Genomic DNA, 18,603 nt, shown 5'->3' with positions numbered 1-18,603 from the left:
CAGTGCTGGTAACATGGCAGACCTCCTAAAAATCCATGCCAGCACCTTTAACTTGTCCCAGACTGGCAATGTAATCCCTCAGCTTTTCTGGCCCGAGCCTTGAGCAGTACAAAGCCTACTGAACCCCAAGCTTGCTTCGTAACAGCTGTTTAGTTTTGCTTTACACACAACTGCAGAGGAACTTGTCAACTATAAACCAGCAGCCAACTCTGATATTTAGTAAAGATTATCAGCTCATGGATGAGGACAACTGTAGAAAACAAAAATGTGAGTAGGTCTACACTTGCATGTTCAATTTATCGGTCCTCTGTTTAACCTCCCGAAGAGAAAAAAACCCAACAAATTAAACAGCTTGTACTGCACAGCACAAGCCTCTAATCTCTACAAATCTCAAGTGACAGAAAATTTTAGAAGCTCGATTTCTTAAATGAAACAAGTTTAAATAATAAACCAAATAAGACCACCACCACCTAAAGTGAGTCATGCTATCATCTTAATGTTTCCAAAATGCTGCAATGTTATGCATATAAAAGCTCTATAAAATTTACAGGACAGAAGCTAGAGGCTTTGGCTCAAACAAGGTAATTTGTTGTAGCTATAAGCCCACTGAAAAGCACAAGGGATGTTTGCAGTTGTGGAAGAAGGTTTATAGCAACATTCCTGCTAGAATTATCTACAACACTACACTAATTACATTTAACCAAGTCATTAAAACTTGCTGAATAAATACAGTTCCTGTTTTAGAAATACTCTTTCAAGTTCTGCATATCTGACAATAGATAACATTTTTTGAACCACAGACTTTTTTCCTGACATGCCACATTATATTAGCTGCCTTGCTGGATTGATACAACATATACATGTGTATGACACCAGAAATAGTTGTTACAACCCAGAATTTAACAAATGAAACCACTTAGGCACACAAAACCCCTTCCAGTGGTCTGCTCCTTTATAAGGTGTATTTAAGTATAAATCTCTCATTCTTCCTTAACTAAGATCTAACTTTTGTAAACACACAAATAATTATTTCTGCATTTGTACCACCATATCTTCATGTTCTTACTGCAGCAGCTTTATTAGGTACTTTCATAATTCTGCATTCTTTCTTAATACTAAAATACCTATACCTGGCAGTGCTCTTTTGGATTATATTTAAACAGATTTTAAAACATCTCTTTAAATCTCAAGTGGAACTTGCTTCTACTTTCAGAAATCAAAATACCCTCCCAGGAACACACATGAAAAAAACCTAGACCTTTAATTCTACTCTTACAGCAATACTTTCAATTCTACACAAAAGCTTAATAGCTCACTCATAAATAGCTGTCAAGAGAGGGCTACAATGTATGTAACTGGCAATGCCAAAGTTAAAAACCTTTGAAGACATTGCAATAAAAGGGACAACACTGCGTCATGGGTAAAAGATTCTTGATTTAGGATTAAATATATTTTGAAACGCAACAGCATTTATAGCAAACTTTTATTCAATAGTTTAAAAAGTGTATGGAAATTTTCATGAACAAATAGTTATGCAATGGAAAATACCTTCCTCTTCCCCCATTAAATGCATTTACCACAGTAGTCAGTTTTAAAATGCCTGGGTATTTTTGAATTTTTTGTGTACATATATAGCATTTCCATATTTAAGAAGCTATTGTCCTGAGCAGTTTATGAAAAGGCATTATTTAAACTACCTAGTTACAGGACATTTATATGATTGATAACAAGCACAGAACAATTTAGAGACATTAAACATTTAATGTGCCTTTTCATTAAGGAAGGCAAGTAATAACTAGGTCTGCTTGCTTAACACTGTGAGTGTCAATTTAGTACCATGTACTTGGATCTGCACTAGAAAGACACACACAAAACATTTTTGTGAAGTATATTTTGTTACAATAACCCAAGCTTGTGCTCCATCATCATGTGTGGTTCTCCCATAACCTCACTCTGGGAAGGATCTGAAAAAAGAAAAGTTGAGAGCGTGAAGCTTTTACCAAGCTACAAAGAATAACAGCAACTAATGAAGCTGAACATCTCTTTGCATTATAATGCTTAGTGCAACAGTTATTTGACTGATTTTTGACAGTGTTGCAGAGTGCAGATCTGTAACTCAGAAGCCTCTATCCAAAGCACTGATCATAGAACCAACACGTGTATTGTAGAATAGCTTATCATAAGGACACACACACATTTCAAATAAAACAACTGGTTCTGCATAAGCACAAACTCCAAGTGCCCAAATCTCAAAGGGATTACACTACAAGTTTAGAAAGAGAAAACTCAAGTCTGAATGAAGCTTTTCTCCATAGTTGCCCTACACCTCTTTCCAACATAACTTCTCAGCAAAACAGGAGGTCACAGTCCTCCCTTCTGTTAGCTGGGACATACTCCTGTTTTCTCTTCTCCACCCAGCTGCCTAGTTTCACACCCATAAATATCTCTGAGATTTCCTCCATTCTGTAAAATATGGTTGACATTAGCCACTGTACTCAAAGGCTACCAAAGAATATGCAGAGGATACAAGAGAGACCAATACTGACAGTATGAACTTCTCTTCTACACAAAAAATTAAAATTTAAAAAAACCAATCAAATAAACAAAAAAAAAAAAAAAAAAACAACAAAAAAAAAAAAAACAAACAAACAAAAAAAAAAAACCAAAAAAAAAACCAAACCAACAAAAACACTAACCCAGGGCCAGCACACATGTTGCAACTGTTTGAAAGAAATATGCTTTTCTTTATGGGTGCATCAAACATGTTTTCCTTCCATAAAGACATACTAATGCCTCTGATTCCTCCAGAGACAACAAAAATATCTAGTCCACTTCCTGATAAATAAAGTCTTAACAAAAACACTTGTAACCCACTCACTCCTCAGCACTCTATAAAAATCTAACAGTTTGTTGTGAGCAATGGTAAATAACCAAATTTCTACAAATTATGTTCGACATTGCTCTACCCCTGTAGAACCACAATAGCCCAAGATTCCTTCTCTTGGTCTCTCTATAACCATCTCATAAAATAACCCCAGATTTGGGGTTATTTTCATGCCTCTAGATTCAGATTTGCTCCTCCATTATTTCCAGCTTCCTATCTCCCCAGCTATTTCCATTCTCAAAATACTCTCTGCCTCCTTCCATCTCCTTAAATACAAGCTATAAGCAATTTGTTCAAAAGCCATTTTTCCAGGTTTATTCAATTCCACACATACTAACAGTCAGCAGGCTACCACGCAACTGCAGCCTGTTGAGTTCATTTGAGGGAGCCTTTTCTCTGCTAAGTATCTGTTTCATTAATTCTGTACCTCTTCTCTAACATTTTCTTCTTAATTAAAGAATGTAAAAAACTTTGTAACCTCTGCTTGACAAAATCTGCACAAGTACTTTAAAAGTTTCTGAGGAAAAAGGCATACAACATATATGCATAATCTACTCCTTTAGAAACCCAGCCTACAAGCAAATACTGTCTTGCTCAGTATTTCAGAGTAATTTCCACATAACTTACAGCTGAATTACATTTATTTCTCCTTCCCCAATGCTTCTTTGCTTTTAGGATTTAATGTTGTTTTTTGCATTTTGGGAGTTTAATTCTCTTGTCCAGAAGAGGCAAAGAACTTCATAGGTCCTAAATTTTACCTTTAAATGTTTCTGTAATATTAAAGCCAGATTGTATTTACCATTAAGGATATCCTCAAAACCAATGCATTCATCATTTCCCCTCAAAATATCCATTCCCATGTTTGAGCTGTGAAGAAATGGTAGACGCTGGACCTGTAAAAAGAGTTCAAGCAAGAGTTCAAGTCTGTGCAAGTCTGAAATAGAAAGGGTTCATATTTGGATTTCTCAGTCTGAAGTGACTTAGAAAAGCCAACAGGTAGAAAAAACAGCACTGGAATAAGAGAACTACTGGAACACAAAGACACCACCATCTTCTTTTGATTATCTGTTTGAGAAGAACAGGTAGTACAGCAAATACTGCACTTTAAAAAATAACTAAGGACTTTCTGTCTACTCTGTAAAGCTCCTCTCACATAAAGTTGGGGAGGTTCACTGCAAGCCTTCAGACCCTGAGGTCAGCACTGGGCAACTGATGTATACGGCAGAGTTTGGGAACTACATTCTAAGCCTCCTACATCTCTTGACACAGGTCAAGAATGCAAGTGAAAGAGCTGTATCGACTTTCACATTCAAACATAATCCTCCTTTTAATTAATCTAAATCATAATTATGTCTCCAATCTCAACCAATTCTTAAGCTTCAAGTCCACTCCCAGTTACTTTCAACAGTCTTCTGTACCCTTCACTCACAGTATTTCCAAAAAAATTTCAAGTAGCACACAGATTTCAGAGCATAAATTTTCTGAGAATGCATTCACTACTACTAGAGGTACTTCAGCTAAACTACAAGAAACCTTGTATACCCAACATGAATTTTGAAGTGAAAAACCATATTTCCCCCACCCATCTCCCAAAACCACCTCTGGAGACAGACTAACAGGATATCCTCACCTCTTTCATTCTCTGCAATGTGCTAATATTAGCTAGGAAAAAGATTCCTCAAGACAGCACAGCTGAGACCAAGGGATGTTTGCATATCTCACATCCTTACTTTCACACCTTCAGGACCAGTAACTTCTGCCAAGCTTAATACAGCTCACTATGGTTTAGCAGCACTCAGTACAAAATTGCTCTAACTCACTTGGAAAATCTACTCTTGGTAGCTTGACAACCTTCAAGAAGACAAAAAAAGTTTACTAGTACCAATGAGCTTTCTATGTTTCCCTTTCTCCAGCTACCCTCAATCCTAGGAGAAAAGGAAAAGGAGACAGACACAGCTTCTCAATTAAGAGTTAAAACCTTTGAACTTAACTCCCTGTAGAGCTCCCTTGATCTTATAACAAAGGCTGAGGAACAATAAGCACACAGAAAACTCTCTGTTTCAGGTTTCACATTACCTCTACATCTACTCCCAAATCACTACCTGCTTCAGACCCCTAAGTCTCTTTTCCCTACAGCTGCAGAGACTCCTTCCCGTGAAGGTCATATGTTCCGCAGGGGAGAGTATTAATTTTAGGAATTAATATTCAATTCCTCCTGCTTTTCTCTGAAGGCTTACAGGAAGCTATTCCACAGCAAAGCTAGAGCAGTTACCACTTCACCAAATTACTAATAAAAGAACAGCAGCTAAGAGGCTTCAGCATATGGACTGCTCTAAAAACCAGTAATTGCACTGTTCGGTTCATAATTTTTAACAGCAGTTTTTTAACAGTGAATTGATTTCTTTTGAAACATAAGGTATCCCAACAAAGAAAGATGTGTCTCTGAAAGCATGTTTCAAGGTAAACATTTTTTCAAATGGCCTAAGTTATACCAAATGGATAAAAACGCCTACCTGTTTCACTGCTCTGAATTCCATCTGCAGCTTTAAAGGTGCATGGATTCCTTGAATGTTTCTCAGTGTGGCAAAGTTTGTTTTATCTTGATTTAACTGGAACTGTCACAAACAATATTGGTTTTTATTTTAGAAAAAATTAATTTAAAGTACAGCCATACAAGAAATTTTTGACATCCTTCTTAACAGAATGTGCTTACTAAATTTGTATGTAAAAATTCAGTGATACCATCAAACATATCTCAAGCATACAGGAAAGAGAGTGATGCAGTAAGATTTGTTCTATGAAGCTGAAATTGGTTTTTTTGCTAGATTTTATTCCAAATTAATAGGAGAAATTTTGTTATTTTTGATAATCAGAAGATGTAACACCACCAAGTGGTACAGTTTTGCACTACTTTACAACAATATTGTCTGGATGAATAGGAAGCTAAGTCCAGTTTAAAGATCACAAAAAGCAATTTGATATCATTAGTTAGTCATCAAAGACTACTTGAAAACACTTGATGTACTTATTTTCTGATCAAGCAGGGAAACGGAGCACCACTTACACTCCTTATGATTGTGAAAAGCAAATGAAAACTCCTATTTTCCCCAACTGCTCTCAAACTTACCAGTCAGACAAAGAAATTCTATTTAGTAGAGGCTTTTTAAAGAAAAACTTCTCACTCATGTATACTGGAGTACAAAGAAACAAGTTATACTTAATGTTAAACTTAAGCTTAAATAATAATAAAAAAAAAATCAAATCTCTAATTTTAAAGTCTTTACTCCGTCACCATAACAAAAGCCTTTTTTATGAGAACACATTTATGAGAAGGGATCTCAAAAACCAAATGAAAAATACAAGTCAAAGACATAACAAGCATTTTATTTGTAACAATCCATATTGAATGCTCTTCAAAAGGTAGTAGAAAATACTATTTATATGCTTCATCCTAATCTTATAATTCTGGTTACACTATTTTTCAATTTCTTTTATTTTATAGAGATAGGGATTTTGGATAGCAGAGCTATTTGGTTTCTACCAGTGCTGCCTGAAAAATTTAGGATTTACAGTAGCAAAAATAACCATGACTATTTTAGGCTAAATTAAATATATTCCTATTCAAAGGTACATGAAAATAATTCTTAAACTGGCCTTAAACTTACAGAAAAATTAACCAAATGTGGAAGAAACAATTTAGAAGACTCATACTTCTTAGGGGTCACATGGCCTGCTTTATTTCTGTGCCTTTTTCATTATGTGAAAAATGCACATGTGATCTTATTTCATGTGATCTTTTCATTATGCAGGTTTTGTATATCAAGAACAGAGTTAAAAACTAAGTTACAGCAATCAGTTTAAAAAAAAGTTAATCAACAAATAGCTCTGAAACATTAACAGTATTTTTAAATACTCATAAATTTTGTGTCACAAAACTATCCTTCTAATGCAAGGCAACACTAACACTGGCTAAAATTAGAATACATTAGACATCCCAGTCAGACCATGTCCTGCTGTTTAACTTAGCAATTTGGAACATTCTATCAAAATAACATCTTTGCTTCAGGACAGTTTGATACATTGTATCTTTGCACTGACAAAACAGGAGACATTCCATTCAGCCAGCAAGTCCGGCCTCCCTCTACCTTCCACAGACCACATGTAATGGTCCGTGAGCAAGGACTGAACCAGACAAGATTGCAAACACTTATGATAAACTGCAGGTGTAAAATCTCTAGATGGGATTAAGCAATTCATGGAAAAATATGAACATGTTCACAGGCTGAAAGTCTGAATGAAGACAGGCGCTAAGTCTACAGACAAAATGGGAGGATCAACCTTCACAAGGTGACAGGTGTGCCCCTGGCCTACCCATGGTGGCTGCACACACACTCTCAGACGGCTAAACCTGACCACACAAGGCCCTACTTGGAAGTCTGCTTACACACTTGAAGTGGGAGAGATGTAAGTAAGAGATTAATATTAAACAGACTTGCTGACAATGTTATTTGTGTAAATAAAACGTTACTATTGTTGAACACCTTCATTCTGTTAAAGACCCTGCTCATTACTTGCTACTGTACAAAGCAGTCCAGATAACCACACCATTAACTTAAACTTCACAATTGGTTAAGAGTGAAGATGGCTACATTTGATATTATGCTTACATTCTTTTCTGTCAACTCCAGTGGGTGGCTGGGCAACAATTCATTTTTCACACTTGTAAAGCTAGAAGAACAAGTAGAAAAGACATTAATTTCAAATTAACTGGGATATGGTTTTTTAAGTTGCATTCGAAAACCAATCTCAGATACAAACACCAGTCCCCATAAACACACAACTAGCAAAGTCCAAACTACAGAAAAAGATTAATAGTGAAGCAGCAAGTAAAACCTCTAACTACAGCACTACCGGGAGAAAAAGAGCTTCAAACATCCTTTATGCTTGACAAAACAGAATGTGTTTTTCTTCCTTGATATCTTTCAGAAAGAGATGAAAATACTAATAAATGAAATAATTACAGATTTAATTATGTCCAAGCTACACTGTATCTTATTTTGAAGCCTCCAACCTTTTGCAATGGAATATTGTACATACCTTCCCCCCAGTGCCAGTTGTATGGCATTTTAAACTCCATAAACTTGTTCTGGATTCATTATCCAAGACAGAGACATAAGTATCACACTCGGGTAAAAATGGCAAACTCCAAACTATTTTCATTATATTACTTTTGGGGTTTGTCCCAGTGTTGAAATTAACCATTTCTCACAGTGTTATGGCACACTCATATAAATGTATATTAAAACGATCAGATATTTCACAATTATCAATACTTTGCTGTTTCTTTTCCAAAGGACAGTATCACAGAGGTAAATGCCTGTTTGCAACACACCTTGCAAGAAACTTCTGTAAAAAGCCAACATTTAACATATGCTGAAGTTCAACACTGTCTACAACACAATTCAGCAAGCAAAAGTGAAGCGTACCCTCTGCGCAGAAGATCATGACCTTCAAATAGCCCTGAAGCTGAAACGTCTGTAAATGAGATACTATCCTTCAACAGAGAAGCAGTGCCTCTGGAATTCTGGAAGATAAAAAAAAGGATTACTTCAACAGAACCAGACGACTTTTGTATGGGCCATTAAGCCAGCCAAATGAAAGGAAGTGCTCAAAAACTCCTTAAAGTACCCCTGGACAAGCCCTAGACTTTAGAGTTTCTTTAAAATAGAGGCAAAACAGCCCAAAACATAAACCTTACAATAATTCAGAATTCTTTCAGACAGTCTGATAAAAACTAAAGGTACTGACAACATTTTTGGGTCTGGTTGATGCAGATCAAGTTAAACTGACAACATACCCCCTGTTTGTTCCCACCCTGGGCTGCAGGAATGGAAAGGAAAGAGGCAAGTCCTGACAGCTGACAGGACAGAAAGGAGCATTCCTTCATTTACTGCAATACTGACACAAGATCAAATTTAGCCACGTTTTGAGGCTGCCAGAAGGAGGACAAGTTGTATTCGAGCAGCCCAGTACACCAGTTAACTGAAAGAACAAAGGAAAGCAGTAACTTGTAGTGGATCACCAGAAGACCACAGACTTCCTAAGTACTGCTTACTGGTAACCTAGGCCACTAATTTCACTCTCACCTACCTCAATTTATCAAAGTGATTTTAGGATTGGTTATAAAAACTGCTCCAAAAATAGGGCAATGTCTAATAAACAGCAAAAGGTGACAGCAATAATCTCTGGAAGGGGACAGTGATGAGCAGCTCAGTGCAAGGGTTTCCCTCAGCAGCACTGTCAGATCCAACAGAAAACTCACACTTACAATTAAGATCTTCTGTACCAACATGCGAGCTCTCAGTAACATAAGAGCTGCTAACATGCCTGTTGTTCCATGCACATAACCCATCTACCGATTTACACATTCAGCACTGACCAGAGACTGCTGTAAATGAAAGCATTAAAGAGATACGGTTCCTGGGGAACGTGACAAGAGGGAAGACCAAAGTTAAACTGACGGAGAAAACCACGAAACACTCCCCAAAAGCAACACTCTCGAGTCACCCCGGTGCCTGGCCCGTCTGAGGCAGCCCCAGCGCCGCTGCCCACCACGGAGGGCCGAGGCGTGACCTCCCTCGCCGGGAGCTGAGCCGCCGAGGCTGCAGGAGGCTGGGACCGCCGGGGCTCCCCGTCCCACCCCGTTGCAGGGAAGAGCTTTAACCACAGCCGCCACGAGCTCTCCGTGCCTCCCGGGCCCCGCGCCCGTGAGGAGACCCGCCATGGCCGCGCCGGACCCCTATGACTCAGCACGGCCACGCTGCCCCCGGGGACGCCAAGAGGGTGACGGAAGAGGCATCTGGCGGGGGTGGCGGGGCGGCAGGTGAGGTAAGGTGAGATGCGGCCCGGTTTGGTTCGGCACGGTCCGGCACAGGGATACCTCCGCCCGCCCGGCGCCGCCGCTGCCCGCACTCACCATCTTGAGCCGCTGACGCGCGCAGCCACTTCCGCCACCGCCCGCTCACTTCCGCCCCGCCCCCGCGTGCGCCACCGCGCGAGGGGCGGGGCCGCGCGGGGCAATGGGGGTGCTGAGGGGGCGGGGGTGCTGAGGGGGCGGGGCTGATGGCGGCCGAGACGCCTCGGCCGGCGTCCTGTGAGGGGCGAGGGGTTCGCGTCCCGGGCTGTGCCCTCCTCGGCCATGGCGTTCTTACTCGTAGGTCTGTGCCTTGTAAATTGAACGCGCTGTTCACTGAAGCACAGAATCACTTAGGTTGGAAAAGACCTTTGAGACCAGCGAGTCCAACCCATGACCGGACACTGCCATGTCCACGACACCATGGCACTGAGTGCCACATCCAGTCCTTCCCTAAACACCTCCAGGGACGGTGACTCCACCACCTCCCTGGGCAGCTCATTCCAATGCTAAATCACCCTTTCTGTGAAGAAATTCCTCCTCATGTCCAACCTAAACCTCTCCTGACAAAAGTCGAGACCATTTCCTCTTGTCCTGTCGCTTGTTATCGGGGAGAAGAGGCCAACCTCCACCTGGCTGCACCCTCCTTTAAGGCACTTGTAGGGAGCAATAAGATCACCCCTGACATCTTTTCCAGGCTAAAAGTCCAGGTCGTTCTCACATGCCAGCAAAGCCCAGCTGTCTCAGTGCTGCTGTGGTGCCAAGCTGGAGCTGAAGGTCCCATAGCAGACGGGGGGCAGCCATGTCTGTGGTGTCTTGGTGTGGGGAGCTTTTCTCGGTCAAACCCATCCCGTTCTGCTCTGCCACAGGCAGCAAAAACCGCTCGGGTGACACCAAAAGCATCACAGTGCTGACAGCCTGAGGTGGTGGAACCAGGCAGCGATGCTTCCCTCTGGAAGTTTTCTATATCTTTCAATGCATAGCTCCACATGTGTATCTGGGATATTTATTTTATATATTTCTTCTGACACGTGTAGCTCAGTCAACCCTTTAATCTTTTAATTTGGGTTACCCTTAGTGACCCAAACTGACCTGTTTTTGTGAATTTTATATGTGGCAATTAAATGTCATCTCTCTATCTCACACACACACACACAGCCACAGAGGCAATATTTAAGCAGGAATTTTCTATGTTTTAACAGCACTCAGATTTGTAAAAAAAAGAAAAATTAATACACTTTATACTCTGTTTGCCTGTTTCTTGGACAATATCTGTACACCTCTTAAATCCCTCCCCCACCCATCACATTCTCAACCCAAGTTCTGGCCCTTTGTATTTAAGTCTTAGGTTTAAAGCAAAAACTTCAAAAGAATGAGAATGGAGGACTGGAGTTTTTAAAATAATTTTTAGGAAAATGAGTACCACAAAGGTTTCTCTGATCTTATAATTATAATGGGTACTTGGTTATTGTGGTGTTGGATTCATTATTATAGAATAGATGTGAATACAAAAAACAAGTCAAGTTCCTGTTTAACTGCAGCATACAGAAAGCTAGGTTTTGTCACTAAATGTATTTATTTACTGACTGAGTTTGTTGATCAGGATATGACTGTAGAGATGAAACATCTAACTTTCAAAGTCATTCTTGCAGGACACAGACAGGATGCAATCACTCCATGTACATTTTTGACATCACTGCGATCCACAGTCTAGGCTGCATAACATAAAAGGGCATACATTGCAAGAAAGAACTGGTTTTCCTTTAGAGGCTTTCACACTAGGGAAAACTTCCAGACATAAACACAAATCACACATGTATTTTTTTCATCAGATTACCAAGTATTTCAATTTGGAGCAAGGCTTGATTTCTTTCACAACTGACTTTGCTTTAACGATCTTACAGTGAGCAGCTCGACAGTGGGTGATTGGGTTCCTCTCTGCAGCCCCACTGCAAATAAATAGGAGTTGCACGAGCAATTGTCAGGCTGACTAAACCTGGGACCAGAAATGAGAGCCCGTGGTGAGCGATGAGCACTTTGACAGCTCAGAAGCAGTGGGTATGGCTGCTCTGCATGTTGCAGGTGATTTCAGGGCTGCCACCAGCACTGGGGTCACCAGAGACCAGACAGGAGCCCACAGGCACTGCATCAGGCACATCAGCCACAGCACACAGCACAAGTTTCAGTGTGCTGAAACTTCCCTGCCAGGGAGCAGTGCTGGCTGCAAGGCTGGATACTCTGCCTGAAGTCATCTCCCTGGCAGATGGTAACACAATAGAAAGTGAGATGCAATGACTGCAATTGCTAAAGGGGCCTTCTTGTCTGGGGACACTCTTTTAAGAGGATGGGGACACTCTTTTAAGTGGATGTGGACACCTTAAAATTAGTGCGACAATAACTATAGCTCCTCTAAATTGGTGACTTCCATTAAGTTAGGATGATGAATTTCACATGTTGCCTTTAAAGATAAACTCCAAATGTTTTGGGGTTTTTTTGAGAATTTTTTTTCATCACTTTGTGTAAAGGAGGTCTGAAATGTATGACTGTTTCATATGTTTTCTGGATATTTTTTACCACAGCATTTTCAGAATGTCAGATGTGGTCTTTTTCGTTTAGCTGGACCTTCATTAAAGATTCAAGCTATCCTTAGACTATGGATATCTTATCTTTTGGATGTGGATATTTTATCTTTTGGATATGGGGAAGTGTTTACTCTTTTTGAAGAAAATTATACGGGTCAAATGGTCTTTTATCAGTTATATTGGAATTAAAACAAACAAAAAAAACTCATTAAAGAGAGTTTAAACAGCATGACCTAAAGCAAATTCTGGTTTCAGTTAATCAGCTTTCTCATGCCTGGATTCCAGCATGGCATCATTTCATGGGAGGTCTGGACATTTCCTACTGAAACCTCCAGAAGAAAGGTGGTTTCAAAAATTGTCACACGGAAGCACAACATTGTCTCAAAATCTGCTTTAACGTACATCAGAGTTCCCAGAAGAGAGCTGGCTTCCGCAGATCTCCTCTTCCATGGGTAGAGAAGTCTGATATGGGGCAGCCTTTGCTACCTAACCCTAGTTCTAAAACTTTTTTTGTGGGGGGCTAAGTCTGCAAAAGGAGTATGTTCTCTAAGGAAGCTTGTCTTTGTATCCATGTTTTTTTTTTAATATTGATGCAGCTTTGTCACTTTTCAAAATATAATTCGTTTGACATATCAGTGTCAACAATCTGTTCTGACTACGTGAACCTCTATCAGAAGAAAACCTTTATCCTGTGGGACTGGGAAACTCTTTCACTGGTCTTTGTCAACAGCCAGTTATAACTTGTTAAAGTGAAAGTACTTTTTATTTGTTTTTAATCAAATCAAATAAACACATTTTCTTTGATCTTTAAGAACTCCTTTCTTGTTAACTTGCTTTATACTTTTATGTTTTGGCATTCATTGTAAATCTAATTATTTAAAAAGTCATTTTGTTTTACATTATTAAACCTTTTCTGAATTTAAGATAAACAGGGGCATGTTTTGTTAAAGATTAAAAATAAATTTCACACAAAACTGCAAAACGTAGCAAAGATAATAACGTGTAGGCGTCAGACTGTTCCAAAACAAGACTCTCTAGGGGCTCTTCTGAACACACGGCTTCGTTAAAACCATGTTCTGAAAGAGCTCAGGAAACCCCTGTCTCTAACCCACCCTTTCCTGAAGCTGGTGAAAGTATTCAGAAAAAAGTTACTGTTGCAGGGAGACCAAAAAAAAAAAAAAAAAAAAAAAAATCCCACATATTGCTGGAGGAGCTTATTATTTCCTGTTTGTTTACCAGCGAAATCTACAGCTTGCAGGATCTTTTTAGTCAAAACTTTCCCATCCTCATCGTTCAAAAGCAGCAAGCAGTCCAATAGGTGACCAGAAAGAAAGCATCGGGATCTCTATATGAGTGTAGACTTTTTTAACATACTGTAACATCTAGTGGGGAAATAATACTGACAATCCCTCATTTCATTATCTGATTTATAAGTCATCAGTGAAATTTAAGTGAAAAGATAATATATCTGTCTTCAGTTCCTTTTTTGGTGGGTCAGACAAGGGAAGCCAGTTGTATTTTGATCCAAGCAATGTACCTGGATTTAAAGGGAGTCCTTGATCTCTAGAAGTGATGACTTACTTTGCAGTTTGTCAGTGCTTTTGTAAGTCTAGGAGCACTTTTTTTGTACTAATCCGTTGTTTGTACTCCGTGAGTCTGGGCTTCCCTGCGCTCTTTGTGCAGACTCAGAAAAGCAGGATGCTGCACTGGGAGAGCCGGTCACTAGGGGATGCTCAGTACCCGAACACCCCGCGCCTGCTTCCCTCAGCGCTCGCCAGCCGCCTCTGTTCAGCCTCGCTCAGATACTCCTGCCTGGGTTTGAGTACTTTTTCACTCGCAGTGCTGTGACAATGATGAAGAAACAAGATCAAAAGATAAAAAGCAAGGTATGTGTAACAGCTGAAGCTATATGGGCAGTACTTGACGGAATGCTGGTAGGCTTATTTCCCAGGTAATGGATTGATAAATATTTTCAGTAAGCTCTATTACCTCCCTGTGACACTATTAACCTAATCCTGCAGGCTGAGTCCAACGTTTAACCACGCCAGTGTTCACGTAATCAGGACCTCTGGTCTGAAATCAGGTCCCTCACGAGAATTCAAAGGAAAATATTTTTGTGTTTCCCCTCAGTCTGGAGTGATTTTTCTCCCAGGAGTATACCCACTCTGAACATATAGGTGAGACTAAGAGCACATTTCCTGTGAGAGTGTCTTCCTACGGGAAACCTTGAATTTAATTAATGGTAGTCACAGCTGAAAGAATTGAATGGAACATTACTTCCTAGTCCTGCTACTGTGCAGGAAAAAAAAATCCCGCAAGAGTTTGCCAAACTGCCTAACAGCAAAAAAGGAGTCTGAGACTGCTCTGACTCATCATCACATCCATTAAGCAGCTAAATAATCAGAAATCACCTTCATTTCCTCCTATGTCTGAATACAATAAATGAACCCATAATCACCAAACTGAAAATTTGGCATTCGGCACAGAAAACAGGCATTTTCAGCAAAAATATCTGTATCACTAAGAATATTTTTTCTTTTCCCTCTAAGGAACTGTAAATCAAAAATATTCTTCATGTGCATTTTCTGTTATTTTAAAAATGAAATTGTGACAGTTTCTGATCCAGCCACAATGTGCTACTTAAGAATTAGGCCCATGGATATCATGGTGGTGTCTGGCTTAGAAATAGTTAAGGCTTGAATCTTCAAAGGTAATAATGTGTTGAACTCCTCAGGATGTAAGCCAGCCAATGCCTAGGTTTAGCCAGCAAAATCAGAAATAGGTCTTGAGCCTCTCAAACATTGGCCAGGCTTGGACTTAGGTTTAAATCTGATGACTCATTTTTGACAGAAAACTGCAGTTTGCTCTCTTCTAGGTAGACAGAGGTCGTAGCTTACAGTAAGCTCACATGCAAGCCCTGACACTTGTAGGGGGCTTGCTTGACTTACAGAGAGTTCCACACAGGTGCAATGATCCCACACACTGGAGAATGGAGTTCACTGAAGGAGAAAAAAACCCATTGTTTTTGTAATGGAGAACTATCCCACACTTTCTGCAGGAAAAGCTTTTATTGCATTCAACAATATTATATTGTAAGGGGTGGCAAAGTTAATTGTTTCTAAGGAGAAAATAATGTATCACAAATTTTATTTTTTGTTCCTACTTTTTTTAAAACTTTTTATTTTTTGAAACGTTGAGTATACATTTTCCATGGATGATTTTATTCGTACTTCCTTACTGCAGGTTTTCCACATAATGGGCTTAACTTGTTTTGATCTTCGTATTGCATCTCTTAATTCTGAGTCTTTACAGCTACCTGTTTCATGGCATGAATTACTTTTTTGTTATATATGTCATACCAACAGCTTAAGTCATGCTCCTATGCTCCAGTTTATTGCTGTAAGATGCTGATTGTGTGTTGCTGGAACTTTGTCACAATGAGATTTCCTATTCAGTTTATATCATATCATACTTGTGACAGAAACTGTCAGTGAATTCAAAGAGTGGCAGCTTTATACTTACTAAGTAAAGAATATTGCAGCAAAGAGCCAATACAAGCTTTTTTCACAGTTACTGAAGCACATACCATTACGAAGTTGTAGAAAGTTCTGTATTTGACATACTGAACTGAAACTAAAGAGAAAAGAAACAAATTAAGATAATGCCACACGGTAAATTCTGGGAAAGAAAGAAAGAAAGAAAGAAAGAAAGAAAGAAAGAAAGAAAGAAAGAAAGAAAGAAAGAAAGAAAGAAAGAAAGAAAGAAAGAAAGAAAGAAAGAAAGAAAGAAAGAAAGAAAGAAAGAAAGAAAGAAAGAAAGAAAGAAAGAAAGAAAGAAAGAAAGAAAGAAAGAAAGAAAGAAAGAAAGAAAGAAAGAAAGAAAGAAAGAAAGAAAGAAAGAAAGCTGGAGCAAAGAGGATGCAAAATAACTGTGAAAACTTGTGTTGTTTCTCCTTCTGAAGGACTTTTTTAAGTTGTGAAAGATTACCGGAAAAACAAACCCCAAGCCATTTATTCAAAGAAGCAAACAGTCCTGAAAGAGTTTGGGAAATATATACAGTGGACATTTCAAGACAGACTGTCATATCCTCCTCTGAGAGTAAATTTGCGTGAATACCTTTGTGGTGAAGGATCAGAGTGGGCAGATCAAAGCAATATACAAGCTCAAGGGAGATGAGGAGGGGGAAGGAGGTCGATATTTGGATTCAAGGGCTCCTCTTGATTTACTAAGTCCTGCCCACTGATGTTACAAAGAGCCATGCTGTATAATTATTTTCATAACATCTTAATAACCTTGAATATTAAGTTAACTTGATCTCATTCCTCTTCCTTCTTCCCTGACTCTTCTTATTATAAGAAGTTGTGCTCAAATCTCATTGTTCCAGTCATGAAAACTTAATATCTGGACAGAAATCATTCAGAGCCAGTTTATACCTATTTGTTTTGGTGGCTTTTAGCTCACATGGTTCTTTCTTCATGAAGAGGACATGAAAACTCTGCATCATCTGCTCCTTTGATAATCCCAACAACCCTTCCCAGAACACACTCCAATCTTATATTATTGAACATGCATAGTTAAACTTTTGTACAGTGCTTCAGATGAGGTCATATCAGTGCATGCACAGCTACAGTAATACAATTCTTCTCATACAGTTTAGGATCACGTTTGGGTTTTATTACTGCTTCACACTGGTGCTTCTTACACAGGTGAGATAGCCTGCTTCCCAGGCTTTCTCTTCATCTCAGACATTTGATTGGCAAGCACTTAGTTTGTTGTGGGAAGTAATTTTTTTAGTCTTTAGTCAAAGATCCTGTTTTATTCTGATACATTTATATTATTCTCATGTCGGTCAAGTGTGATTAGTCTGATGTTCTTCTGGTTTCAGACCTCATGGCTTTCTGGGCTACCATTAACTTTAATTAATATATTTCTATTTCTTGAGTGACCATCAGCTATGGAAATATGAAATAAGACTGATCCTAAAAATAGATCCCAAGGAACTCCAATATATGCTGAATCATTGCATTTCAAAGCACTTCATTGTAATCTTCTGAGTAAACTTCTATTCAATTTTCAATCCTACCATTACCACCCTTCTTCTCAATCTTAAACATTTTTCCTTATGTTGTCTCAAGTGCTAAACTAAAATTATGTTTAGATGAGAGCTGTACTTTACTATTTTCAAAACATCCTTTTCACAGTGAAGTAAGGATATTTTATTGCTATGACACAGCCTCCTCTTGGAAATTAATTTTTTTTTCAGTCTACATTATTTTCCAATTACCCAATGCCTAATTACAGTCTCCTTCAAAGTTTATTATAAAATTATGCATATTGGTGTAATAAGATCGTTGATTCTACTGCTATCTAAAATACTCCTTCCCTCTCTTTTCTAAATAAAACTCCTTAGTGTGCCATGAACTAAAGATAAAATCAATATTTGCAACATTTATTGGGAACCCTTATTGTAAGATTTGTGATTGCTGTGCTGATTCTTTGAGAAATGAGGATGAAAATCACTTAAGGTATGAATTTTGGTTATTCAGCTCTTAAAAATTTTCTGACACCTTGGAAATAGACATTTCCAGTTCTACAGATTTCTTAAAAATTACCATTCAGTCTTGCTGTGATGTCATATCTTCTCATTCTGCTTGAAAACTGAGGAAGAATACTCATTTTTGGTGGCTCGGGCCTGGCTAGAAATTGGATCTACATCAAATTTCAAGAACAGCTGTATCTGCATGAAAATTATGTTTATTATTTTTCCAAATTTGATTTTCCCTCTAGGTTCCTGCTAAAGCTGATTGCAGTAAAAGCTATAGCTTTTGGCTTTTCTTTGGGAATAGCACACTGACCATCCTGAAAAGATAAAAAATCTTTTGAAATAGAGAGGAAGGAAGAGTGTCTGGAGCTTTCTCCTCTGGGATATTTATGTCTAAAGAGCATAAATAAGGATCATACCGTAAATGATGTGGTGGATTGTAACTTCTCAGTGTACAAGATTTGACTAAACGAGGCCAGATTTTTCTTCTTGTAGTAGAGAGGGAACATGGGGATCTGCTCTGTGTCCAAGAGAAACAACCTACTTTTCATTACATGTTGAAAAATAGTATTGGGATTGGGTGATAAGCTATTTCAACTATTCTCTCTCTCTGAATGGTAGATATGTTTGACTATGCTTCTATTCTGTTTTATACCCATTTTTATGAACACAAGATTAAAGC

General features: G+C 38.8%; 1 protein-coding gene across 3 annotated transcripts; it reads right to left on the bottom strand.

Moving 5' to 3' along the window:
* Positions 1 to 1,465: 1,465 nt before the first annotated feature.
* POMP (proteasome maturation protein) lies at positions 1,466 to 9,952 on the bottom strand. Of its 3 annotated transcripts, none has more exons than XM_054003442.1 (6): positions 9,861 to 9,952; positions 8,371 to 8,468; positions 7,552 to 7,612; positions 5,398 to 5,499; positions 3,684 to 3,777; positions 1,466 to 1,964 (listed from the first exon to the last, which is right to left on the bottom strand). In XM_054003442.1, exons 1-6 carry the CDS (start codon positions 9,861 to 9,863, stop codon positions 1,897 to 1,899), a joined length of 426 nt encoding a protein of 141 aa, XP_053859417.1. In that variant the 5' UTR covers positions 9,864 to 9,952; the 3' UTR covers positions 1,466 to 1,896. The 3 variants fall into 3 exon arrangements, with proteins under 3 accessions (XP_053859417.1, XP_053859408.1, XP_053859401.1); XM_054003433.1 differs by lacking the exon at positions 9,861 to 9,952 and adding an exon at positions 9,213 to 9,443; XM_054003426.1 differs by lacking the exon at positions 9,861 to 9,952 and adding an exon at positions 8,742 to 8,841.
* Positions 9,953 to 18,603: the final 8,651 nt, after the last annotated feature.

Source organism: Vidua macroura, chromosome 2 (assembly GCF_024509145.1).
Source record: "Vidua macroura isolate BioBank_ID:100142 chromosome 2, ASM2450914v1, whole genome shotgun sequence".
Classification (NCBI taxonomy): Eukaryota; Metazoa; Chordata; class Aves; order Passeriformes; family Viduidae; genus Vidua; species Vidua macroura.
The sequence above is the reverse complement of the archived record's forward strand: the minus strand, read 5'-3'. Positions and strand labels throughout refer to the sequence as shown.

Bases quoted from the DNA above. Each gene is read 5' to 3' on its own strand.
- POMP (XM_054003426.1), bottom strand. From the start codon at position 8,831: ATGAAGGAATGCTCCTTTCTGTCCTGTCAGCTGTCAGGACTTGCCTCT. The intron at 7,613-8,370 runs GTACGCTTCACT...TTGTTCTTCTAG, and splicing joins CATGATCTTCTGCGCAGAGG to CTTTACAAGTGTGAAAAATG. The intron at 5,500-7,551 runs GTAAGCATAATA...TGTTTGTGACAG, and splicing joins TGGAGTTGACAGAAAAGAAT to TTCCAGTTAAATCAAGATAA.